Here is a 23,552-nt window from a genome sequence, read left to right on the forward strand (position 1 = left end):
TTCACCACTGTGCAGTGTCGGGTTTTGTGGTTTGACTCACTAACAATTTTTTGTCTTCTTTTTCAGACCGTAATGAATGCATTGAGAATCCTGGCATATGCAGTCCTGGTCAGTGCATTGACACGCTGGGGAGCTATCGCTGCATCTGCCCCAATGGCTTCAAAACAACACGGGACCAGTCGATGTGTGTCGGTAAGCTGGGCTGGTGCCTGTTGGTACTGGTTTTTCTTCCACATCTCTGCAGTGTTATGATGTGGCTGCATTGAAGATGTAACAGATGCAGACTGTTCGTGCAGTGGCTGCTGAAACACAACACTTCCACCATAATAATCAGTGAAACTGGCCACACCAGGGATGAGAGCAGCACCTAGGTGGTCCATATTCCATAGACATTTGCTCTGAGGTGTACCATTTTACACAGAAATGGGTCATAAAGTTACTATAGTTTTAAAATATTATTAACTGATTTACAGGAAAATCAGATTAGTACACATCATACAGCACAGCATACCGACATTTTCTTTCTTTTTTGTTTTAACAGGACATTATTTTAATAATAACACCACCAATAAGTCCCTATTTTTACACCAGTATTACCTGTTAATTTAGAATTATCTTTGAAGAGTACATTAGCCAAACTGCATATTGGCCACTTTGTATCATCGGGTCTTCTTTTTTGGGGTCTTGATCACCTTGTTGGCATTTATTTTACCAGTACCAGCTGGCGGTTGCTTATTAACTTTGTTCCTTACTTACCCTACTGTGGACTGTAGATGTTAACTGACCCATATTAGACAAACTTCTGAAGTGTCACAAAGCTGTGCTTGTCCAAAAGTAGAAGAAATTATCCCAGAACTAATGTAAACTGTCTTGTTTTTGCCTGTGATACACAAAACATCACACCTAATGTGCGCTGCAAGTGTAGCCAATAATAAGATCCCTAAACGGTCTGCATCTGTCTTAATTGTTGCTAAAGCTCACTCTGCGGGTGAGAAATATGAGTGCTGTCTGAGGTGACACTGTGATGATGCCCTGGTGTTTCAGATGTTGACGAGTGCGAGAGACAGCCGTGTGGCAACGGGACTTGTAAGAACACAGTGGGCTCCTACAACTGTCTCTGCTACCCCGGCTTCCAGAACTCCCACAACGGTGACTGCATCGGTACGTGCGTTTGTGGATGTGAGTTAATAGAATAGAGAAAGCGTTTTAGTCTTTATGTGATTGTTGTTGTGTCTGTGCTTTGATCAGATGTCGATGAGTGTGTGACGCAGAGGGGCTTGTGTCGAAACGGCCAGTGCATCAACACCGTGGGCAACTTCTTCTGTGTTTGCCAAGATGGCTATGAGCTCACTTTGGACGGCAGACTGTGTGCAGGTAAGACAACATCATTTTTTTACCTTTATTCCTCTTTGCTAGCAATAGCTAGAGGCACAAGGTTTTCTGGCTTTCCATCCCAATGTTATATCTCAAGAAGGCCATAATAGAATTTCTTCAAATTTGGTACAAACATCCAGTTGGACTCACGAGTGAACTGATTAGAATTTGGTGGCACCTTGATGGATTTAAAAAAAAATTTACTCATGTTTATTTGGACTCAATGATGAACTGATTTGATTTTGGTGGTCAAAGCTCAAGTGCAAGGTGACCCTAGCATCCGTTCCATTCTGGTGAACACAATATCTCAAGAACACCTGGAGGGAGTTTCTTAATATTTGGCACAAACATCCAGTTGGACTCAATGATGAACTCATTAGATTTGATGGTCAAAGTTCAATGTCACTGTGACCATATGTCTATCTCACTCTCGCAAATGCAATATCGTCAGAAGGCCTTCGGGGAGTTTCATCAAATTTGGCAAAAATGTCCACTCCGACTCAAGAATAAACAGATTAGAATTTGGTGGTCAATGGTCAGTTTGACCTCACAAAAAAATGTTTTTGGCCATAACTCAAGAATTCATCAGCTGATAATGACAAAATTTCACACGAATGTCTAATAGAATAAGATGATGAACTGATGAAATTTTATATCCAAGAGGTCAAACGTTAACGTCACAGTGACATCATAATGTTCTGCAAAATACTTTTCAGGCTCTTACTGAAAGTATAGGAGGGGAAACATTGGGTTTTATACTGAATTGATGGCACTAATGTAGGGTTCCCATCTTGGAACTGTGCTGATTATATAGATCAGGCATGTCAAACTGGTCCACAGGGGGGCCGGTGTGGCTGCAGGTTTTTGTGCCAACCAACCAAGAGCACACAGTTTGACCAATCAACTGTCTGAAGACGGAGATCAGTTGATTAAATGAGTCAAGTCTGGTGTGCTGCTACTTGGTTGGAAACAAAACCTGCAGCCACACCGGCCCCCCTGTGGACCAGTTTGACATGCCTGATATAGATCTTATGTGATGCTGGGTAAAAGATGTGTATGAAGCATCCACATTTTAGAATTTGTAGTTTCTTTGCAGCAACATGTGAAGCATTTTCAACTATTCTGGCTACATATGAGTCTGGACAGATGCTGATGTCTGCATGGTTCTGGGAGGCATACAACCACTAGGCTGTAATACTGGTTTGTGATTATCTGAGTGTATGTTTTACAGGGTATCTTTTGTGTGTTCCTTTTTTCCACAGATATTAATGAATGTGCAGTAAATCCGGGCACATGTGGTGCAGGAACCTGTCTGAATCTGGATGGCTCTTACAGGTGTATCTGCCCACCTGGCTACTTTGTCCATGAGGAAACCTGTGAAGGTACGGCGGCATAAAGTCTTTTTGTGCGTCATGGTCATAAATATAAAACAACAACACAAGAAATAAAAATAGTCATTTATTAAGTTATGAAATATCTGCATTGGCTGGTTGAATCTCACCTCAGGCAATGACGAGAACACCTGCTGACGTGCAACACACACACATACACACATAGATATACTGTACACACACACACACACACAGATCGCAGCTCTGCGGAGGTGATCGAGAAGAGAATAAACTGATTTTCGCCCCTTGCTCTCTTAAATTGCTTTGCTGCTACAAAACACCCCTCGTCTCCCTTTCACACGTGGGAGTGGGCCCAAGCCAGAACACTTTGGGTTGTTTATACAGTGGGGCTGATGAAGAGATATTCGGCAGACTTCAACACATTCCTGCTTTGTGCTCTGTTCCTGGAAGCAGGGAGGAACAGACTTCTCAGCATCAGTAACAGCATCAGCTGCGTACTGAGATGAACGAACACGTGACATGAAGGCTATAATACGCCTTTATCCAGTTTTCCATTAGTGAGATTATATTCTGTTTTATCACATTTGGATAGTCCATGACGTACTGAAATGACTTCATCCTTGCAGCTATGACAGTAGGTTGAAAAATTAGATGTCAGTGAACACTGCAGGGTGAAATTCTGATGGTACGTATTGGGATTTGATGGATTTGATTTGTAAGTTTGGTAAAGTGTTTGATGCCTCTCCTCTTTGTGTGTCAGATATTGATGAGTGCTCCCAATTGCCTGAGATCTGCTCACTTGGAACCTGCTCCAACACCGAAGGAAGCTTCACCTGCTTGTGTCCAGAGGGCTTCCAGATCTCTGCCTCCGGACGCAGATGTTTCGGTAATTGTGTGTGTGGGCGTTTGAGAAAGAGAGGAAAAGAGGCTTTGAAACTATCTTATGCATGAAGTTTAAAGTGCAAAGTGTAAATACCAGTGTGTCTGTATAGTCTGTCTCTGAGTGCTGGTGGAGACAAAGCAGCAGTCAGTGGTGTTCGACTTTTCCTGCTCTCTCATGATAGCACACTGTGTTCCAGCTGGTTCTGCTGCTGCTGCCTCAACAAGGCCAAGGGTGGCTCTGAACAGATCACTTTTCCATTTCCTCACTTGTGTGTGTATGTGTGTGTGTGTGTTTATGTACATATGTGTGTTTTTGGGTTGGGTGGGGGCGCGCTGAGTCCTCTGTTAGGGAGTTCCCCCTCCAAACACTGAAGTGATGACATCATCAGTTCAGCGAGGCAGTTTACAGTTTGCATTTCACTTTTTCTCTCCGGTGTCAGGAGAGCTCGGCTGAGCGTTGTGGGGATAAACAGGAGGAGCAGGGTGGAGGGTGAGCAACATGGGCAGTAAAAGAGATCAAGGTTTTTTGAGAAGGACAAACCCTGTCCCACTGAGAAAACCCCTGTTTTTATTACAAATCGTGATAGGCATGAAGACAGTGAACAAATCATGATAACAACAGGATTGAAAATCATTTGTGGGTTTTTTGTGTGTACTTATTAAAAACAGACATGCAAGACAGTTAGACAGTTGTGATTCATTAGGGAAATTACTGAAACTTAAAGATCTAATTGAATTACAGATTTTGTTAGTTATGTTTTGGGCAAAGAGAGTATTATCTGAAAATGATTGGTTTTTAGTTCAGATGATGAGTATCATAGAAGGAAATTTCATTTTAAACATCAATATGCATGAACTATTTTAAAACAAATGTGAATTTCAGTATGTTGTGTCAAATTGGAATTCTTTAGAGAATGATTTAAAGAGTAATATCTATATCTTTCAGTTAAAAAATATGTATAAGGAGAAAATAATTAGATAATATGAAGTTGCCAGGTTTTTTTTTTTTTTTTTGATTGATGGTGAGTTGCTGTGTATGACTTTTAATTTTTAACTCTCATTTTTCTGTAAATTGACTGTTAAATAATGGAGAGACCATCTATTTCTATTTGTTGATGTAGTTTTGAGAAAGGGGCTGTTAAATAAGATGTCTTCTCCCTGCCCCTTTTCGATCATAGAATGTCATGTAGCAAGTAGCTTGTCTCCTAAATCCTAAATCCAATGGGAAAAAAAATCTCATTGGCTTTTTGAAGAAGGAACCAGGGCAACGCTAACTTGCGTTGGTCTACAAAAAAACGTCATTCTTGCGCCACTCTGTTCCTTTAAAACAAGTAAGAGTCTACAACCAGTGTTGAGAGGCTAACTTTTGAAATGTAATAGGTTAAAGATTACAAGTTACCCTGTTAAAAAATGTAATAAGTGATGTAGCTATTTTGATTACTTCAGCAAAGTAATGTAACTTATTACATTTGATAACTTTTTGATTACCTCCTAACAAATGTTTTAAACAGGGCAGTTAAGCTGAAAAGACCGAAAATGGAAGTGCATAAATGTTGTGCTCAAATTTGTCTCAAAATATGCTAAAAGAAGGATTTCTAAGGAAAAAGGGATATAAAACAAAAAAACAGAATGAATGTTTTATTCAGCACATAAACTTTTTTACCAGAAAAAAAATTATTTTTTATATGTAACCCCTTTATAATCACCATTTTGATAGTAACTGTAATTTAGTTACATTTTTTTTCTCAGTACCTGTGACTGATTACAACTACGTTTATTTAGTTATTTCATTACTGTCACTAGTTACTCCAGCAACACAGGTAATTTTTGCTGGGGAAGTTTTGTAATAATTTTCTTAACTTGGGTATTTCTTGAGTATAACCCTAATAGAATGTTGTTGTTTTTTTTTACATAATAAATAGTGTTGTCCGCTATCGATTGAGGTCCGCACAGAATGCATTAATTTTAATTGCATGCTGCTATTTTGTCCCTTCATCACACCCTTAGTTGTAGTCAAGCCGTGGCTTCCTGCTGCAGCAGTGATGGAAAATAAGTAATCTAATCTATAATCTATTAAGTATGTGTAGTGAGGACAGAGGTTGGATAATTACCCTGAATCATCTGCGCTTGCCAGCGTCTCTATCGCTCACTCTCTCTCTGTTTCTGAGGGCTCTTGTTCCTCCTGGACTCGGCAGGCACTTAGTTGTAATGAGAAGCATATGGCCGCGCTCTCCTGCTAGCACCGGCCTTCACTGAACTCAACACAAATAAGCTTTCTGACCACCATAGATCACACACACCTGGCTCGGAGGCAAGGATCACATACATGAACACCTGGTGCTACGAGGAAAATGTCAAAGAGCGTCATGTTACTCTCCTCCATGAAACTGATTTGTCAGCCTTTCCGCAAAAGAGATTTACAGCGCTCTGTGCGCAGCTGTTGTGCAAGTGTGTATGAGTGCATGCACATGTCCATCTGCATGTGCATATGTCATTTTCATTTTGTGTTTTGTACACTGATACATGATACAAATGTTCAGAAATTGCGCTTTCTTGTGGTCCCCTAAAATTTCAAGCTTATGTCTGTTTTTGAAATCAGAGATATAATTTAATAATGGAAAAAAAATCATAAAAGGCAGGAATATTAGTTTGAAAAATTAAGATTTGGAATTAATAAACACTTGGCCAACAAACGGTCTGACAGCGGTGACATAAAGCTGATGGTGGTGAGGGTGGTGGCGACATATTTAATGGTCATGATTATGAAAATTTTCAAAACCACTGCAACATTTTAATTCAAAACACATCACTGATTGGGGACTTGTGGCCTAGTGGTTAAAACACATATCATATACTGTTATACCAATATTCTAAGTATGATTCCAGCCAGGGACCGATGTTACACGACACCCCCCCCCGTATCTTTCCTCATGGTTCTCTGCTATCTTAATATCAATAAAGGCTAAGAAAATAATGTTTACTTGATTAAAAATTCTGGGGCTGTTTTTCTGTGGTCTCAATAGTCACTTGTTAGCAACCATCTTTTTAAGACACATAAAGGCTTCAAAATTCAAGAGTAGGGTATTTACTGACACATTTTATATCAAAGAGCATAATGTGAAACGCTTGTGTAAACCACAGACTTTATTTCAGCTTTCTAAACAAAACCCCTGTCCAAAAAACTATTGACTTTAAGACGAAGCTACTGGGAGTGGGAAAATACAAATTAATTCCTGCGCCACTCTATAGTTTTTAACAAGTTGTATTTTTATGCGGGGCTATGTGCTGTGGAAGTATAAAAACTTGTTTTTTAAGACATTGAACAAACTAGATATAATTAGTGTTAATTAGTGAGATTGAGAGTCACTGATAAGCAGACTATTTTTGACTGTTGGACAGGGCCAGATTGGGATGCGGGATAATATCATCGGTATCGGCAGATACTGGTTTTAAAATGAAATATCGAAACCATCATATTCTATGTCTCCATCTGCTGGTGGGCCATCACGATAAGAGTATGCATAATATGATGTTAATACCACCACAGAAGAGACTTGATGATTACTAAAATCAGATGAGGAAAAAAGTGGATAGATCCATATAGGTATTGGTTATTGCCCAAATGAGGCGTTATATATTGACACATAAGATATCGGCAAAAAATCGAATATCATGCAAAGAGCCAGGCTAGCTGTTTTTCTGTGTCCAGTCTTTATGCAAAGCTAAGTGAACTACCTGTTGGCTGTGGCCTCATGTTTAACAGAAAGACATGAGAGTGGTATCAATTTTCTCATGAGATTTTATATAAGACCAGAAAAAAAGCAAATTTCCCAAAATGATACTCCTTTAAGACAAACTAAAAGTGACTGGATAAGCAACAAAGAACTGGCACATGTTGTGCTTCCATTTCTCCCTCTGCTTCTTCCTCGTGGTTTCCTTAAGTCTCTAATTTTTCACTACATTTGTCTTCTGTGTATATGTGTGTGTGTGTGTGTGTGTGTGTGTGTGTTAACTCTTAGATGTCCGTGTGAACTACTGCTATACCAAGTTTGAAAATGGCCGCTGCCAAGCTCCAAGGCCTCAGAACACTTCCAAGGCAGAGTGCTGCTGCACAGGGATGCCAGGTCAAGGCTGGGGAGACCCCTGTGAAATCTGCCCCACCAGCGGAGAGGGTGCGTGCACTTTTACACACACATGTAGGAAAACACAAAATGCATGAAATGATGTGTGTCATCTAATGGTATTCATGACTTCTCACATCTTATGGTTCCAGAGGCTTATCCCACTCTCTGTCCTGATTTGGGATACACACGGGGAGATGACGGCCCAAAAGGTATGTGTGTTATTAACACTAAATCTTCACTATCTCTATTGTTGTTGTGGAAAGCAATTCATTTGACGTTGATGTTTTTTAATGCAGATATTGATGAATGCCTCAATGACCCTTGCATCAATGGCCAGTGCATCAACATAGACGGCTCTTTCCGCTGTGAATGTCCCATGGGATATCGTCTGGACTATAGTAAATTCAAGTGTGAAGGCCAGTTTACTCTTTATCTTCTCTTTTCTCTCTCCTTCTCTGTCATACTCTCACAGACTGTGTTTACATGCACAAAATATTTAGGTTTTTGCCCCTATTCTGAAAATGACAATATTCCTACTAAGCTGTTTACATGGCTAAATAAAAATTCCACTAATATTCTTGTTTACATACAGTCATGCATACTCCAATTAAAGTGCCTTAACACATCATTTATTATGTCAGAAAATGGAAACAACAAGTGGAACAGCTCACTTGTGCCAGGATTTAATTTTTTTAAATTTTTTATTAAGTTTTCTACCGGTGGCAAACTTGTTTGAACATGCGAACACGGCCCTCCTCGTTCATTCCTTCAACCATCTTCTTTTTTTTGTCATTTACATTTTTTATTCATTTTGGCATAATTCAAAACATATTGACTTTTGTACACAAGCATAACTTATATAGATATAAACAGATCCCCAGTCAGAAACAAACACCAAAAATAAAAAATAAAACAAAATCAAACCAAAATTAGGCAAGTTAAACCAGAAAACAACCACACAAGCAAACAAAACAAAAAAAAAACACCCATCTTAACAAGCAGCCACAGAAATGTGAACTTTTCCTTTGAGCATGCATCTCAGCCCCACAACCTTGCAGACTGTTTGTGAGTTTGTTTGTATACAACAACGCACAGAGCTTATTCGCACAGATTCGCACAACGCGCAGAGCATGGTTGGAGAGCATATTCTGAATGTGCTCCACACAAACTCCTAAAAGCAGAAGACTATCAGCATGACTCACAATGCTTAATCAGAAAATGCTACAAATTGTTATAAGTGCCATTTTATAATTTCTGTGTCTGTGTGCACCCAAGAGCCACCTATGGTCTTTATGACGTAAATGTTGTCATCCACCAATATCCTCCGCTATGTTCTGCACACACCCCTATGCAGGCGTTCACGTGCAGCCCATTTTTTTGTGATTTTGCAGACTGTACCCATATAAAGGGCAACTGTGCCTGCTCCACTCTCTTGTTTCAAACTCCAGTCCAGTTTAAAACACTGCAGTCGAGCCAGCCACCTCACTATGCTGATCTTAGTTTTAAATTGTATATACAGTAAACTCAGCTGCATCTATTCAGTTTCTTTTTTTCTCCCACTTAAATCTTCATTAACACATATATTTCTGACATCGACATGTCAGTTGCAACAGAATAACAAACCAAAAGACAAAAGCTAACAAAACAAAAACTGCTTTGGTGCATATATGTTTTTACATCCTTAAAGAGCAGTGTATCTATTGATTATTGTTACATTCCAGGGTCATCTTTTTAGTTTCACCCAATGTTGGCAGTAGGAGGACGGTAAGTTCACCTCCCAGCCCTCCTGTTTGCAATATTGTGAATCCTAGATAGGAAGGAATAACCTACACCACTCTCCCTATAATTGGCTATGACTTGTTGCCTTTGTTGGTTATATTGGTTAGGTTTAGGCAAGAGCAGTAGGATTGGTTTGGATTACGGTAAGAGTGTCAGGGTGAGCCAGTCAGAAGTAGAGCAAGGTGGGCCATTCCTTCGCTATCCCAGGTAAGGCAAATTTGCCTTTGCCTTTAGTTTTGCCTCAGTTTTACTATGAGTAAAGTGCGTATCTGTGGTAGTGCGTATCTGTGGGAGCACAGTTGTCTGTTGAAGTTCAGTGCTTTTTACATTACCTGCATCACATTCAATATATTGTCATATTCTAAAAAAATATTTGAGTATCAGTGTGCATGTAAATAGAACCGCTGATTTATTCTAATGAATAATCCAACACTAATTTGCTTAATGGGGTTTATTCTTCAATACAGACACTAATGAGTGTGAGATTGGCAATCCCTGTGGCAACGGCACATGCACTAACGTCATCGGTGGCTTCGAATGTGCATGTGATGACGGCTTTGAGCCTGGGCCGATGATGACCTGTGAAGGTACGTCAAATTATGTCTGCACTCTCACTACAATCATGCAGTCTTTATTGTCCCTTAATGCAACATGTTGCCTTCTGTTCTTTGTCTAGACATCAACGAGTGCTCCCAGAATCCTCTACTGTGTGCCTTCCGTTGTGTTAATGTGGTGGGCTCGTACGAGTGTAAATGTCCCACCGGCTATGTGCTGCGCGAGGACAGGAGGATGTGTAAAGGTACTGCAGCCAAATGACTCACTCGTAACACTCCGCTCTCTCAGTCGTGGTCCATTAAGTGGAAAGTGTTGGTTGAAAATAAACGAAGTACCTCATAGAGACAATTTGGCCCCATCCATAAAGTTACATAACGCACTATCTCTGTGAAATCCTCAAGAGTTCTCTGTCTCGGATGAACTTAAAACAATCTTTGGAAACTGTAGCCGGCCGAGTCACTGTTTACACCTCCGTTCTCTCAGATAGCTCGTGCACCATGGCAACGGTTGTATTTGGAGGGAAGCGTTGAGACAGGAGGAACTTGTCAGTGTCTATCGCGTCACTGTTTACATTAGATCTCCAAACAGACCACCAGCCCTCCCACTGCACGCCTGTTAGCGCTACAGAGCTTTGTGTTGGATTAGGCGGTTGCATTAAACTCTGGAGGGCTGCAGTGTGTCTGTGTTACATCACTGGTGTCATTGCAGCCTGAACACACACGTGTATCACACATATATTTCTTCATATTTGTGCAGCCTCTTACTCTTAGCATACTGTTTATTTTCCAGACCAGAATGAGTGTGAAGACGGTGTTGATGACTGTGCCAGCAGAGGAATGACCTGCAAGAACCTGATTGGTACATACATGTGCATCTGTTCCCCTGGATACACACGGCAACCCGGCGGAGACGGTTGCATGGGTGAGATAATCATAGTGCAAGAAATAATGAACCATCACTTTTGTTTATGGCCTTAAATCTTGGCTGCACTTTGCATGGAATAAATCATTTTTGTTACTCATCGACTTTTGTGTAACAATTTATAAAGCTAGTTATGTAGTTTGGATTTAATCTTGGGAGTTGTTAACCCCCTCTCATGCTGTCTTTGTAATTGGTGGAGATGTCATAAAATGGAGCCATCAGAGACAAATCAAGTTCTGGAGGACACAATAAAAATCAAATACAAACGAGCAATCAGCCTCTTCAGTCAATAAAATATAATCAAACATCAGGGTTCACTTTTAAAAACCCATAATGGTGAATATTCAAATTTTTGACCAAGTATTTAGTCTATTTTTTAAATCCTCCCTTTGCCAATAAGTTGTTATTTAAACCACAAGAAACCAACACAATTAAAAGAATGTATTACTTTATATATGCAGGTATTCATAACACAGAATAAAATTAGAATAAACCCTGTCAAAGGCCTAAAGAGTATGCAATTAGCTTCCACTGTAGCTTAATTTAACAAAGTCTGACATAAAACAAAATCTTGTGTAACAAATATGTCTATTATAATCCTAATGTTGTGGGTGTGTGTGTGTGTGTTAGATCTGAATGAATGTACAGCCAAACCAGGTATCTGTAAGAACGGCCGCTGTGAGAACACAGTTGGAAGCTACCGCTGCAGATGTGACCAAGGATTCATCGCTAACCCGACACAAACTGAATGTATCGGTACGTACATTGTTGGCAATGTTCTTGTTTCTCTAACAGAATGTTTGTTTTCACAGTGGTCAAAATTATGGTGCTTTCACTCTTATTTTTCAGTTTAGTGTCCGTTTAAAAAAAAAAAAAAATCAAGATCTGTTGTGTCCTCATGGCATCTTTAATTTGGCTTATCCTCATTTGTTAAGAAGGGGCTTCTAGTGTTAAGTCAGCTTGTAGGAACTTAAGCCGTAAAGATGAATGTTAAATATGGAAATTCAAAACTGTAACACTATGTATGACAGAAAATAAGGATAAGTATAAGAGGTCCTTTTTCAATTTATTAAACAAGATTCAACCACTGAGACTTGATGAACATCAAAATATATATTTCTCCTTATCTCGAAATCACCCACAATTTTATTATTTTAGAATCTAACATAGCCAAATGCTTTTTATCCAGGAGGATAAAAACGTACTGATTTTATGGGATTTATATTTATATAGAGATGTTTTATGCTATCGAATATTGGCTAATAAAGTGAAAAAGTCATTTTTCATTTCAATGAAGACTGAAACATTCCATGACGCTGTCTCGTTAAAAACCATCCGTCTGTTACTGTCAAGATAGAGGCAAGGAAGTCCTTTCAGAGCCTTCCTCCCTAATCTAAATATATACTCCTGGACAGACATGATGTGCTGAACTCAGTGAGAAACCCCACCAGGGAGAGATTTCATTAGTTCTGTGGTCCTATGGCTATCTTCCTCCTTACAGACAGTAGTGATAGAGCAGTGTGGGTTATCTGTTTGCGTCTGGTTCTCTGAGACTGGGTCCTGTCTGGGTGGTTTGGTCTGCTTTCCTCGGGTCCACCACTTTGTTTGTCTGTCTGTCTGTTTGTCTCACTCTCGTGTTACCTTTTTCTGTATCTCCCACCCTCCAGATAACCGCGAAGGCTTCTGTTTCACTGAAGTTCTGACCACTCTGTGTCAGATGACTTCTAGTAACAGGAACATGGTGACCAAGTCAGAGTGTTGCTGTAATGGAGGCAGAGGCTGGGGCACCAACTGTGAGCTCTGCCCGCTGCCCGGGACCACGCAGTACAAGAAGATGTGTCCTCTGGGACCTGGGTTCACCACTGATGGCAAAGGTACTGTTGCAGAGGTGTATATTAAAGAAATACTTGACCCTCATAGTGACCATTTGTATATCAATAACTTATGTTATGATAAATTGTGATGAAAACAAAGAATCTAAAAACAGAGGAAAAATATTGCTAAATTGAAGCCATAGGGGTCAGCTTTTAACTACAATATAAACTTTAACACAACTGGTGCAGTGTAATCCAAGTCTCATTTATCCAGTCTTTTTTTTTTAATTCTCTTTTTATTTAGTTTTGACAAGATTCAAAGAGATAGTCCTTATACGGCTTAATAGCCTTAACTCTCCAAACCTTCTGTAAATTACAGATACATCAGGAGATACTACAAAAAAGAATTTAAATAAAAAATACTGAAGCCAAAAAGGACCAGTAAAGTAATCTACAGTACAGATATAGATTTTTTTTTAAACAAAACAAAAAACAAACTTCATAAATAAAACCAAGATGTTGTGGTTTGTCTTCATGCTACTTTAGTCAGTTTGCAAACAAGTATGTGAGAACCATAAATTAGATTAATTTTTTTTTTAAATAAATACAAAATAAACTAAAATAAATCTGTTTTAAACAAATGATGAACGTCACAGGTGTTATGCACTCCATCCAATTTTCCCATCTTTTTAAGAACTTATCCTGTTGCAGTCTAATTGTAAAAGTAATCCTTTCCATCTTAAATATGTCATACAGTATGTAATGTTAGTCCAGTTATCCACTGTGGGAATTGCTGATTTTAGCCACTCTCCTGCAGGCAGCGCTGAGATATATCTTATCATCAGAGGTCACATTGTCAATATGCTCGGCATCCAAATATAGGGTCTGTAGTTTAAATGTCCAGCCAGAAAAGTCTCTGCAAAACTGTGTGAACATCCTGCCGGAAAGGAATTAGTAAGAGAGAAGACCAGAATATGTAATAGTGATTGGCATCTGAGAGCCATTTGGTATAGCAACCGAGTCATTTATCCAGCCTTATGCTCAGTACTTCCCAAACACACAGCCCTTTCCAACAGGGAACTGAACTGGACATTATTTATCTATATTCTCTTCAAAGCCAGATAAAAATAACAATTTTAACTTACTGAACACAGGAGATGCTGGTCTACCACTGCCCCTATCAGTTAAGTAGTTAGTTTAATTGTGTGGATTTTTGATATTTCATAGTTTCAGCGTTCAGCTCATGGTTTTACTGTTGTGAAATGCGGCCCTCATGACATAAATTCATCCAGAATTTCCTTCGTTTTTGGATTCTCCTTTCACTGAAAGCAAGGAAAACTAGTTTTGTCTAGAAATAAATGTAAAATGGGATTAGCAATTGATATAAAAATTTTCACTTTGGGAGTGAAGTATAAACAGGGTTCTCACAGATCCTTGAAAAAAAAATTAAAAGGTATTCAATTCCTTCACCTATAAATGAGGCCTTAATTGGTATTAAAATGTTGTAAATTCGTCTTTCAGAAGTCTTCAAAATGCTAAGTCATTGGAAGTAGCATATTTAAAAATCACTTTTTCTGACGTTGCTTTGCATAATCTCAGCAATTGGTATTATCCATTTTTTAAAGGTAATTTGCCGAATTCAACGTCACACAGATCAGGACAGGGAAGCCATCAACACCCATATACCATTACAACATCCAATCCAAAGAAAAATGCCTTTTTGAAGAAATAAACACACACGTGATAACATATGTTCACTTTTTTGCTCGTGTTTCACTCTAGACAGTTTTTAAAAAATTCAGCATTTGACACAGATCATCTAACTGGATCAATACAGTCATGTTTTATATTTAAGTAAACATTTGGGCAAAATTGTTCCTGACTCGAAGTAATTGATATCACTTCATGTTTCTTTCTTCAGTTTGGCTTATTGTAAAATTTGTCTTAAATTCCATTTCGAGTGGCATTAAAAAAAAGTCCTAAAAGTCTTAAATCTAACTTTCCTCATGCTGTAGGAACTCTGGTTAAAAATCCCTGTGAACTGAGAATCCCTGTCGATCTTTCTCTGACCGTGTTTGGATAAAAATTTTTGTTTTTCATGAATTGAGCTAACATGAGGTGGGGGGGGCAAAACTATATATTAAATCTAAAATTATTAAAATGGCCATACTGGCAGTGTTGAATGATTCAGCCCCGAAGCCATTAGCACTTTACATGTTTAATTCTTACAACCTGCTGAGCAACCACTGGTTTCTCTTCATTTCAGTAACTTTCAGTAAAAAGCTGGAATCATTTTGAAAACCTGTCTTTGTTTTCATGGAAGCTGCAACATCCAAGATTTAAAACTGGCCGGAAAGCATTGCATTTATTAGCTATGATATCAGCAAATCAAACCCTGAGGACATCAAGCAAACAGTCATAAAATTTGATCTTTTTTTGCATAAAATAACAAGAGGCAATGTTTTTAAAATGGTTTCTGCTCATAAGGCGCCTCAACATTATTTACTCCATACGTTGAATGAATACTGACATCCAAGCAAGTACTCAAGTACTCATACCCATTTCTAGTAAAGCTATGGTTGATTCCAAGATGAGACTGAGACCTGCAGAAAGTGGTCCTGAGACAAAGACAGATCTGGACTACCATACCAATGTCTGATATTCACTTTTAAAATCCAGTTCTGGGTAAAATGATTTGCTGAAAGGAACCCAGACTTTGAGCATACATTGTTATTCTCACTCAAGCATTTGAGTGGTTCATGCGGAAATTACTTTTCTTGTTTCCGTCCAGATATCGATGAGTGTCGTGTGATGGGCAACTTGTGCAAGAATGGTCAGTGTATTAACAGTCTGGGCTCCTACCGCTGCACCTGCAATCCTGGCTACACTCATGACATCAGTAACACACAGTGTGTGGGTAAGGTTTAACTTCAACTCGAGCACTTACACTTTATGGACTCCTTTCCTACCATGCCTACCTCCCATTTTCATTCCTGCTGTCTAGTAAAGAACCCAAACTACGTGGGTGGACTGCCCACACACTCCCCTTAAAAATGCAGCCAAAGTCTGTCTGTCTCATCATCTTCCCTTTTGGAATTTATTGCTACAGGATCAAACTCTCTCTCTCGCTGTCTCACCATCACCCTCTCCTTCTCCGTCTAGATGTTGATGAGTGCATACAGGCACCAAAGCCTTGTAACTTCATCTGTAAGAACACAGAGGGAAGCTACCTCTGCTCCTGCCCCCGTGGATACGTCATGCAAGAAGATGGAAAGAGCTGCAGAGGTGACTCACACACACACACACACACACACACACTCACCGCAAAACATAACCTCTACATCGTCAAGAGTAGCCCGTGTTAAAGGTGAAGTGTGTACAAGTCAGAGGGATTTAGTGGCATCTAGCCGCAGGTGGGTTTCCATTACAGATTTGCACAAAACTTAAGCGATATTTTCAAAATATCGATAAAAAACAAAATGGCGAGATGTATGTGTTTCCATTGAGTGATGTAATGTGTCTTCTCCTCTTGCGATAATATTCCAAGAAGCATAGCGATGGATGTTCAAAACATTAGCACGTTTATTTCTACTGCAGTCACCGCATGAGCCGTCATTATTTCTGATTGAAGGTGACATAGGTGTGTCATAGGGGCGATAATGGAAAGGCAAGCCCCTAATGTGGGATCGGCCACGTATGAGGGATTTCTGGGAGGTGATAGTACACGATTTCACATCGGAACTGTGAACTCAAATATTCCGGATGATTCGGCTCAACTTTTGAAGAGTTATGTGATTCAGTAACACCTCTTTTAGTGCCTGCCGCATCATGCCTGAGGGAGCCAGTTCCTGCCGACAAAAATATAGTCGAAGCGCCACGTTACCTATAAAAGCGAAAAAAGTGTTTCCATTGCAGTTTTGCAAAATGTGGCTTTTTCAAACTGCCTGAAATACCACCTCATGTGCGTTTAAAAACTTTTTTGCGATGAATGGGATTTTTTTTTTCGAAATTGACATGTTTCCATTAGGCGTATTTTATATTTGCAGTTTCAGTTTGCTCATTTTGAGTGTTAATGTAAACATGCCTACTGAAGATTATATTGTAACCAGCTGAAACTTCTCCAGGTTTTATTTCCTTCAGTGTTGAATCATCTTCAGAGATCTCTTCCTCTTAAAAACAGAGACCAGGTGATTAAAAACTGTAAAAGCACAGAATAAAACAGTTTTGTGTTGCAAATCAGTATTTTTATTTCGCTCGTCGCAGACGGCACGCAAGTCAGGGACCTGCTAATGTGTGATCACCTTAGTTCTGGTCTGGACTTTCAGGGTTTTTCTACCAGGAGCCAACTCCGCAAAGGTTTCCGCCTCTTTATGATAACTTTAGACCCAAACATTTAGGAGATTTTTGCCAGAAGCAAAATCTCTTTATGGGTCTCTTTCTCTCTAAAACAGAGGGCCTGGTGATTTAAACTTGTTAAAATGCTTAATAAAGCAGTATTACGTTTTTTAAAAAAAAAGTCACGCTCCATATCTGGGACTTCAGGATCTCCGTAGATGGCGACCTGCTCCCTGTGAGAATGTAAACAGCTCACTCTAAGATAACAAAATCACAATGATTCTTATTTTAAGGTGATTATACACTAAGGAAAACATATTATATTCAGTTTCTGCCAATATATCCAACTAAATCCCACATACTGAACATTTAAGCCCAGAGCTACTCAGATCACTTGAGTTCAGTGACATACTTTTGGAAAGAGGTGCTCTTGAAGCGACTGGCAGCAGGTACTTTACTCTAAGACAAATTCCCCCTCTGGGACATATAGCTGAAGTTCTTGCTTGACTTAGTTTCCAGGTTAGAGACACTGTAGTGCTGAGTGGGCTGGGCCCTCTGCCAGTGTTCTGCTCACTGTCCCAAGATGCTCCATTTGGACCAGTGTGTCCACGTACACGTTCATGAGCATGTACCCTACATCCAGAGCCGGTGACACAGAGCATCTGGCAGTGTCTCTGTTTATCAGGCTTGTTTGTGAGTCTAAACAAATGTGCTCGTGGTGTTCAGTCTTTTTGGGTCCTCTTTTCATCTTTATTTACCATAGATTTAGTTTCCCCCTCTGCAGTCCCCCTCAGTGTTTCCGGTGTCTGGTTCATTTGCAGTTCATTTGTAGGTCAGTGACTGTAGAAGGACTGGAATTTGACTCGCAGAAAAGAGCAGCACAGAAGACCACGCAGCGATCTGACGCTGCTCCAACCACAGGATCTTGAAAAAAAAACTACTCAAACTACTAAAGCAGTTTTAACTCTTCTGTCAGATTTATAGCTGGTTGTATTTTATACATCTTTTCTCCTCTTTTTCCAGATCTGGATGAGTGTTCGACCAAACAGCACAACTGTCAATTCTTATGTGTTAACACCATCGGTGGGTTCACCTGCAAATGTCCACCTGGCTTCACTCAGCATCACACTGCCTGCATTGGTAAATATGACACTCACAGAGTACGGAACACTACACATCCAAATATTTTGTAGTTAGAAATGCTCTTAATGCAACTTTGTGTTTATTCCCAAAACACTTAAACTAGTTCAGCCTCCGCTGCTATGTGGTGTCAAATGCACACACAATATGTCCTCCCACAGTGTCATTTCATATCGTATTTTCCAGCTCATAAAAGACCTCTGAACCACCCTGTTGTCCAGCTTTTACTAACTCTCATTCAGAGTTAATGGACTCCGGCTGATATCACACTGATCTTATTAGGCTGGACTGGGTCGGAGTCGTGGCAGCTTAGCAATGCTTTGTTTTGGAACTTTGCAGCGCATTGCCATGACTACCACAAGCTTTTTTTTTCCAGACCATAAAGCAGCTCCCATGACCTCACATCAAATCAGGGACAGGGAACCCTCACTTTTGACTATAGGAATAACCCCAGGCAACTAATGACGTGGATTAGGTGTGGACCTGTTATTAATGTATGGAGGTTGGAGAAACAAGGGTGTGACATGAAACAACACATACCTCAGTAACTACTGATGACATAGGACTCTGAAACTCCTTCATGGTAGGTGCTCATTGGTCCAAAACATTGTTCCTGATCAAAACATTTTTCCAGAGATATTGTAAATACTGTTTTAGAGCTACATTCACACTAATACATCTTCATTTTAAAACAGCATTTTCAAATAACAAACATCCCAACAAAACTGTTTAAGAAATAATCTCTGTCCATACTCCAAGTCTGAAAACACATCACATGACCATTTATATGTAATGGACATGCGTGTGCCTATGTAAACAGGAAGCATGTTTTCTATGGTTGGTTGCTTAGTTACAGAAAATAGCCTACAACAGAGAAAAAGCGAGACCAGAAATGTATTTGCTTGGACTGATGACAAAGTGGAACTGTTTTTGAAGGTAACGTGTACCACACAGGCATGCAGTGGAAACCAGATTGGGAGTTGCTTCCAACCAAATCTCAAAGTCACACCAACACCAACATCCCAAAGAGCTACTGGATGAGTGAGAAGCTCATTAGAAGGCCATGTTTGACATGCTTTAATCTTTGTTTTAAGCCAGCGCAAAGATAGTGCTATTAGAAAGCATGCCAAGGCGTGATTCAAGGCTGATCCGGGCAAGTTTTCTCTCATATCTTGCCTTAGGGTCCCCAGAACAGGCTTCAAAATAATCGAACACCATGGCCTCATTATTCTTTAATCAAAATTTCAAGGTTGTAAAATTAACCAGAAAGAGTGAAAAAACTGCTCTCAAGATTGTGCAGTGTACAAACCACAGAATACACCCCACTTTTTCCCCAAACAAAATTGCCAGCAACCTCACTTGATGTCACTTTGAGTTCATTAGTACAGTGATATATGTTTGAGTGGTGGGAGCATTTTTCATTACTGGAGGAAGCAATAGAAAAGGAGTGCCCACACAAGAAGGAAATCACAAAAGTATGAAGGATGTTCGGGCTTGACACGCTGTGACTGATAAGACCCCTTTGATGAGTGAACGTGGGTGTCTGCATCATCTTTTTCAAAAGTCTCAGTTTCCGCCCGTCCAGACTAAAACAAAACTCCTGAGTTTACAAACAAAAAGGGGTTAGCGGCGTTTTAACCATTTTTAGGGGTTCAAATACATCAGAGTAGTGTGGATGCACTGCATAAATGTGTCAATAGCTCTACGTTTGAAAACAAAAATGTAGGCATGGATGCAGCTTTAAAGCTAGTCCACATGGACACGGGTATTTTTGTAAATGTAGCCTTTTTTCATGTATTTTGGCCTTCTGTTCACATGCACTCTTTAGGTCACAACTTTTGTCTTGTTGTGGCAAAGTGTGAGCTGTTATCTTTTTTGTGAGGCAGCATTTTGCGCAGTGGTGGACGTGATTAAAACAGTGCTGGTTCTAACCTTGCTTACAGAGCTTTTTACATGTTTACACATAAAAGTACAGTTACCTCTCCAATATATTGAGGAGCAGACGCTTCAGAATTTACTACAGAGGTTACTGCTCCAGGTAGCCTTCCAGTAATAGTTTTTTTTCAGGCTGCTGATTGGCCACCATCACATCTTCATTGCGTGGATTTAAGGTTACAGTTATATAACCCCCGCCTGTGAGTTTGGCAGGCTCTTGACAGCACCTTAGTTGTGTTTTTGCTTTTTCATTTTGTCTGAGATATATTTTTTTAACAGTTTGATGGTATGGGATTTTTTTAAAAGAAGGAAGGAGGTAAAAATCCTGTTTCCAAAAATACCCGTGTCTGTATGGACTAGAACTCAGTGTCTCATTCCATCCCATACGTCTGTTCCTTTACGCTGCTGCAAACACGCGTGTCCTTATCCAGTATAAAAATGTTTAGGTATCAGTTTGTCAGTCACGCTGACTGGTGATGATGTGATGCTCCATTAAAGTCTGTGTAAAGTGAATTCAGAGATTTGTTTCAAAACACATTATAAATGTTGGAAACTGGTTGTTGAATAATTTTACAAAGACCCTTTACTGTATAGTACTGAATTGTGGAGTTAGACGGTGGACTCTTTTTTCTCCATTTTCCTGTTTTAAGATTTTTTGGGCATGCCTAAAACCATAGCTTGATGATGCATTGAAGCTATACTCAACATAACCTCACCCCTGACAGTGTAGCTGTATAAAAATGAGAAGTATCATTAGAATATTCATTCCTATGAGAGCTGCTCAATGGTGCATGAAGCAGAAAAATCTCTTTTTGATGCTCACAAAAAATAATTTACTGATATACAGACTTCTCTTTCCCCATGTTAGCAAATAGGAAAAGTCTTTCTGGGCCAGTGTGCACAACATGACTGACTCAAACGGTGTAATTCCACTTTCGACCACTATGTAAATTTTGCATCAACGCATGGCGCACTTCCTGGGGGCTTGGCATAGTCCCATGATCCGATTTTTAATCAGGTGTTTAATAACACATCTTTTTGTGATGTGACAAACTCAGAACACATTTTTATTATTACTTTACACAGACTTTAAAGAAATACTTGTTTGAAATCTGTATTTGGATTGGCAGGCAGTGCTTAGACCGTCTATGCTTTTAAGCACTTCAATATGTCCCACATGTTGACTGTTCAGCAAACAAAGATCTAAAGCTGGGAACACGTGAGAAGACTGTGAAAACACCTGCGATCACACATTAAACAACTGACACTTCCAGATTACAGCCCTCTCCACTTTCATCTTAGTCGCTAAATAGTTTAAACTGCATGATTGGGTTCAGGTTTAGAGTCAACACATGTTTGTGATGTTTGAAAAAATAATCTTAACTCAAGACTCACTCACTTCCTTTTTTTTGGTTTTTGATAAAAGCTTGGATGTTGTGTTTGGATTATTTCGTCAAGCTGTTATTCCCAAGGTCAAGAATGAACTTTCACACTCAGATGTTTGTGATTACCTCTTCTGGTCTGAGATCAAATCAGTAGGTGAGAGACTGTATTCCTAAACCCCTGCAGACTGTGAGATCATTCACACCAACAGTCCATGGTGGACTATTTTTTGGAACCAGTGTCGGTTCTCCATGAATTTTAAAATGACTCTGCAAATCCAAATCAGGGTTATAATCAGCCTTTGTATCATGTTTCCTATTTTACCCTTGTCTGAACTCTCCCTTTGCTCTGTGCAGACAACAATGAATGTGCAACAGACCCCAATCTGTGCGGCTCCAACGGTGCCTGCCAAAACACTCCAGGGAGCTTCAGTTGCGAGTGCCAGCGGGGATTCTCATTAGATCCCAGTGGACAATCCTGTGAAGGTCTGACAACAATTAATACCCACCTAAATATCAGCTGATTCATTATGGAGAAAAGGGCTCTTATTGTAGTTTTGTTGCGTGTTTGTCCGTCACAGACATGGATGAGTGTGACGGTAACCACAGGTGTCAGCATGGCTGTCAGAACCTGGTGGGTGGATACAGGTGCAGCTGTCCACAGGGCTACCTCCAGCACTACCAGTGGAACCAGTGTGTGGGTGAGTTAAACCGCTGCTCTTTTTATCAGCAAATATTAAAATTCTTTCCTTTTGGACATCCTGATGACTCGGTTGCCAAACTATGTACCAAGCAGCCTTGATGTTCTGGACTACAGCCCGGCCTGGAGCCTTTTTAAAACAAGTCATCCATCCTTCACCTCTTTCCTGCCACGCTAAAAATATAAATACGCCAACAATGTTTTTCCTTTTCTTCTGGAAGTTCAACCCTTTCCATTGTGGTAAGGTCATGAGAAAAGGAAATTATGTTAAAAATACATGCTCAATATCCTACTAACAACCCCAAAAGAGATAAATTATGTTTGCACACTTAAAGGTCCAGTGTGTAGGATTTAGGGGGATATGCTGACAGAAACAGAATATAATACAATAAGTATGTTTTCCTTCAGTGCATAATTATCTGAAAATAAGAATTTTTGTTGTTGGAGTAAGCTGTAGAAAGTGGGTCCTCATTCACAGAGTCTGCAATGTTGCACTGCCGAGTTTCTACAGTAGCCCAGAACGGACAAACCAAACACTGGCTCTAGACAGGGTCATTCACGTTTCACATTAGCCACAGTAGTTCATAGCCCCTCCGCGATGAGCTGAACAGTGTAAAAAAAAAATGTTTTTTTAAATGTGACACTGCTTTATTCTGTGTCTTTACCAGTTTAAATCACCGTGTTCATTTGTTTTGGAGAGGAAGACACCTCTGTGGATAGTTCAGCTCCTGGTTAAAACCTCCAAAACATCTGGATCTTAAATTGTCAGAGAAAAAATTGACGGAAAAATAATCGGTTTTAATCACCTGGTGCGTTTGCTTTGGAGAGGAAGAGATGTCTGCAGATGATTCAGCTTTGGGTAAAAACCTCCGAAACAGTGAACACTGAAGGAATTCTGACCCGGAAAAGTGCCAACTGGTTGCAATATGCAGTCCTCACCTGTAGATGCCACTAAATTTAACACACTGGACGTTTAATTCATTTTGAAAAATAATAATTGAGGTTGACAAAAGAGACACTGAGAGGCTTATGGAAATGTCTTACTCTAAAGGGACAAAGAGACCTATTGAAGAAGGGACACAAAAACAAATGAAAAAAGAGCAGGATGGTAAAAATTTGTAAAGACATAAATTCATTAGAAATATTTCAGGCATAGAACTAGGTAATGTGTGTGGTACAGTGTGCTTCAGTGTATACCCCAAAATAAAGAGCTTTCGTAAATTAAACCTCTATTTTTAATTTGAATCTCTCCACATATT

General features: G+C 39.6%; 1 protein-coding gene across 1 annotated transcript in view; it reads left to right on the top strand.

The window, feature by feature from the left end:
• fbn1 (fibrillin 1) overlaps window positions 1-23,552 on the top strand; it is a 90,723-nt gene that overhangs the window by 63,432 nt on the left and 3,739 nt on the right. Inside the window, exons 46-63 of the mRNA XM_042492016.1 lie at window positions 67-192; window positions 1,045-1,161; window positions 1,249-1,374; window positions 2,637-2,756; window positions 3,487-3,612; window positions 7,628-7,780; window positions 7,882-7,941; window positions 8,029-8,148; window positions 9,979-10,098; window positions 10,188-10,310; window positions 10,856-10,987; window positions 11,618-11,743; window positions 12,655-12,861; window positions 15,593-15,718; window positions 15,964-16,086; window positions 18,160-18,276; window positions 21,951-22,079; window positions 22,175-22,294. Coding sequence (XP_042347950.1) covers window positions 67-192; window positions 1,045-1,161; window positions 1,249-1,374; window positions 2,637-2,756; window positions 3,487-3,612; window positions 7,628-7,780; window positions 7,882-7,941; window positions 8,029-8,148; window positions 9,979-10,098; window positions 10,188-10,310; window positions 10,856-10,987; window positions 11,618-11,743; window positions 12,655-12,861; window positions 15,593-15,718; window positions 15,964-16,086; window positions 18,160-18,276; window positions 21,951-22,079; window positions 22,175-22,294 — 2,271 coding nt within the window. The remainder of the gene's footprint in view (window positions 1-66; window positions 193-1,044; window positions 1,162-1,248; window positions 1,375-2,636; window positions 2,757-3,486; window positions 3,613-7,627; window positions 7,781-7,881; window positions 7,942-8,028; window positions 8,149-9,978; window positions 10,099-10,187; window positions 10,311-10,855; window positions 10,988-11,617; window positions 11,744-12,654; window positions 12,862-15,592; window positions 15,719-15,963; window positions 16,087-18,159; window positions 18,277-21,950; window positions 22,080-22,174; window positions 22,295-23,552) is intronic.

Source organism: Plectropomus leopardus, chromosome 1 (assembly GCF_008729295.1).
Source record: "Plectropomus leopardus isolate mb chromosome 1, YSFRI_Pleo_2.0, whole genome shotgun sequence".
Lineage (NCBI taxonomy): Eukaryota > Metazoa > Chordata > Actinopteri > Perciformes > Serranidae > Plectropomus > Plectropomus leopardus.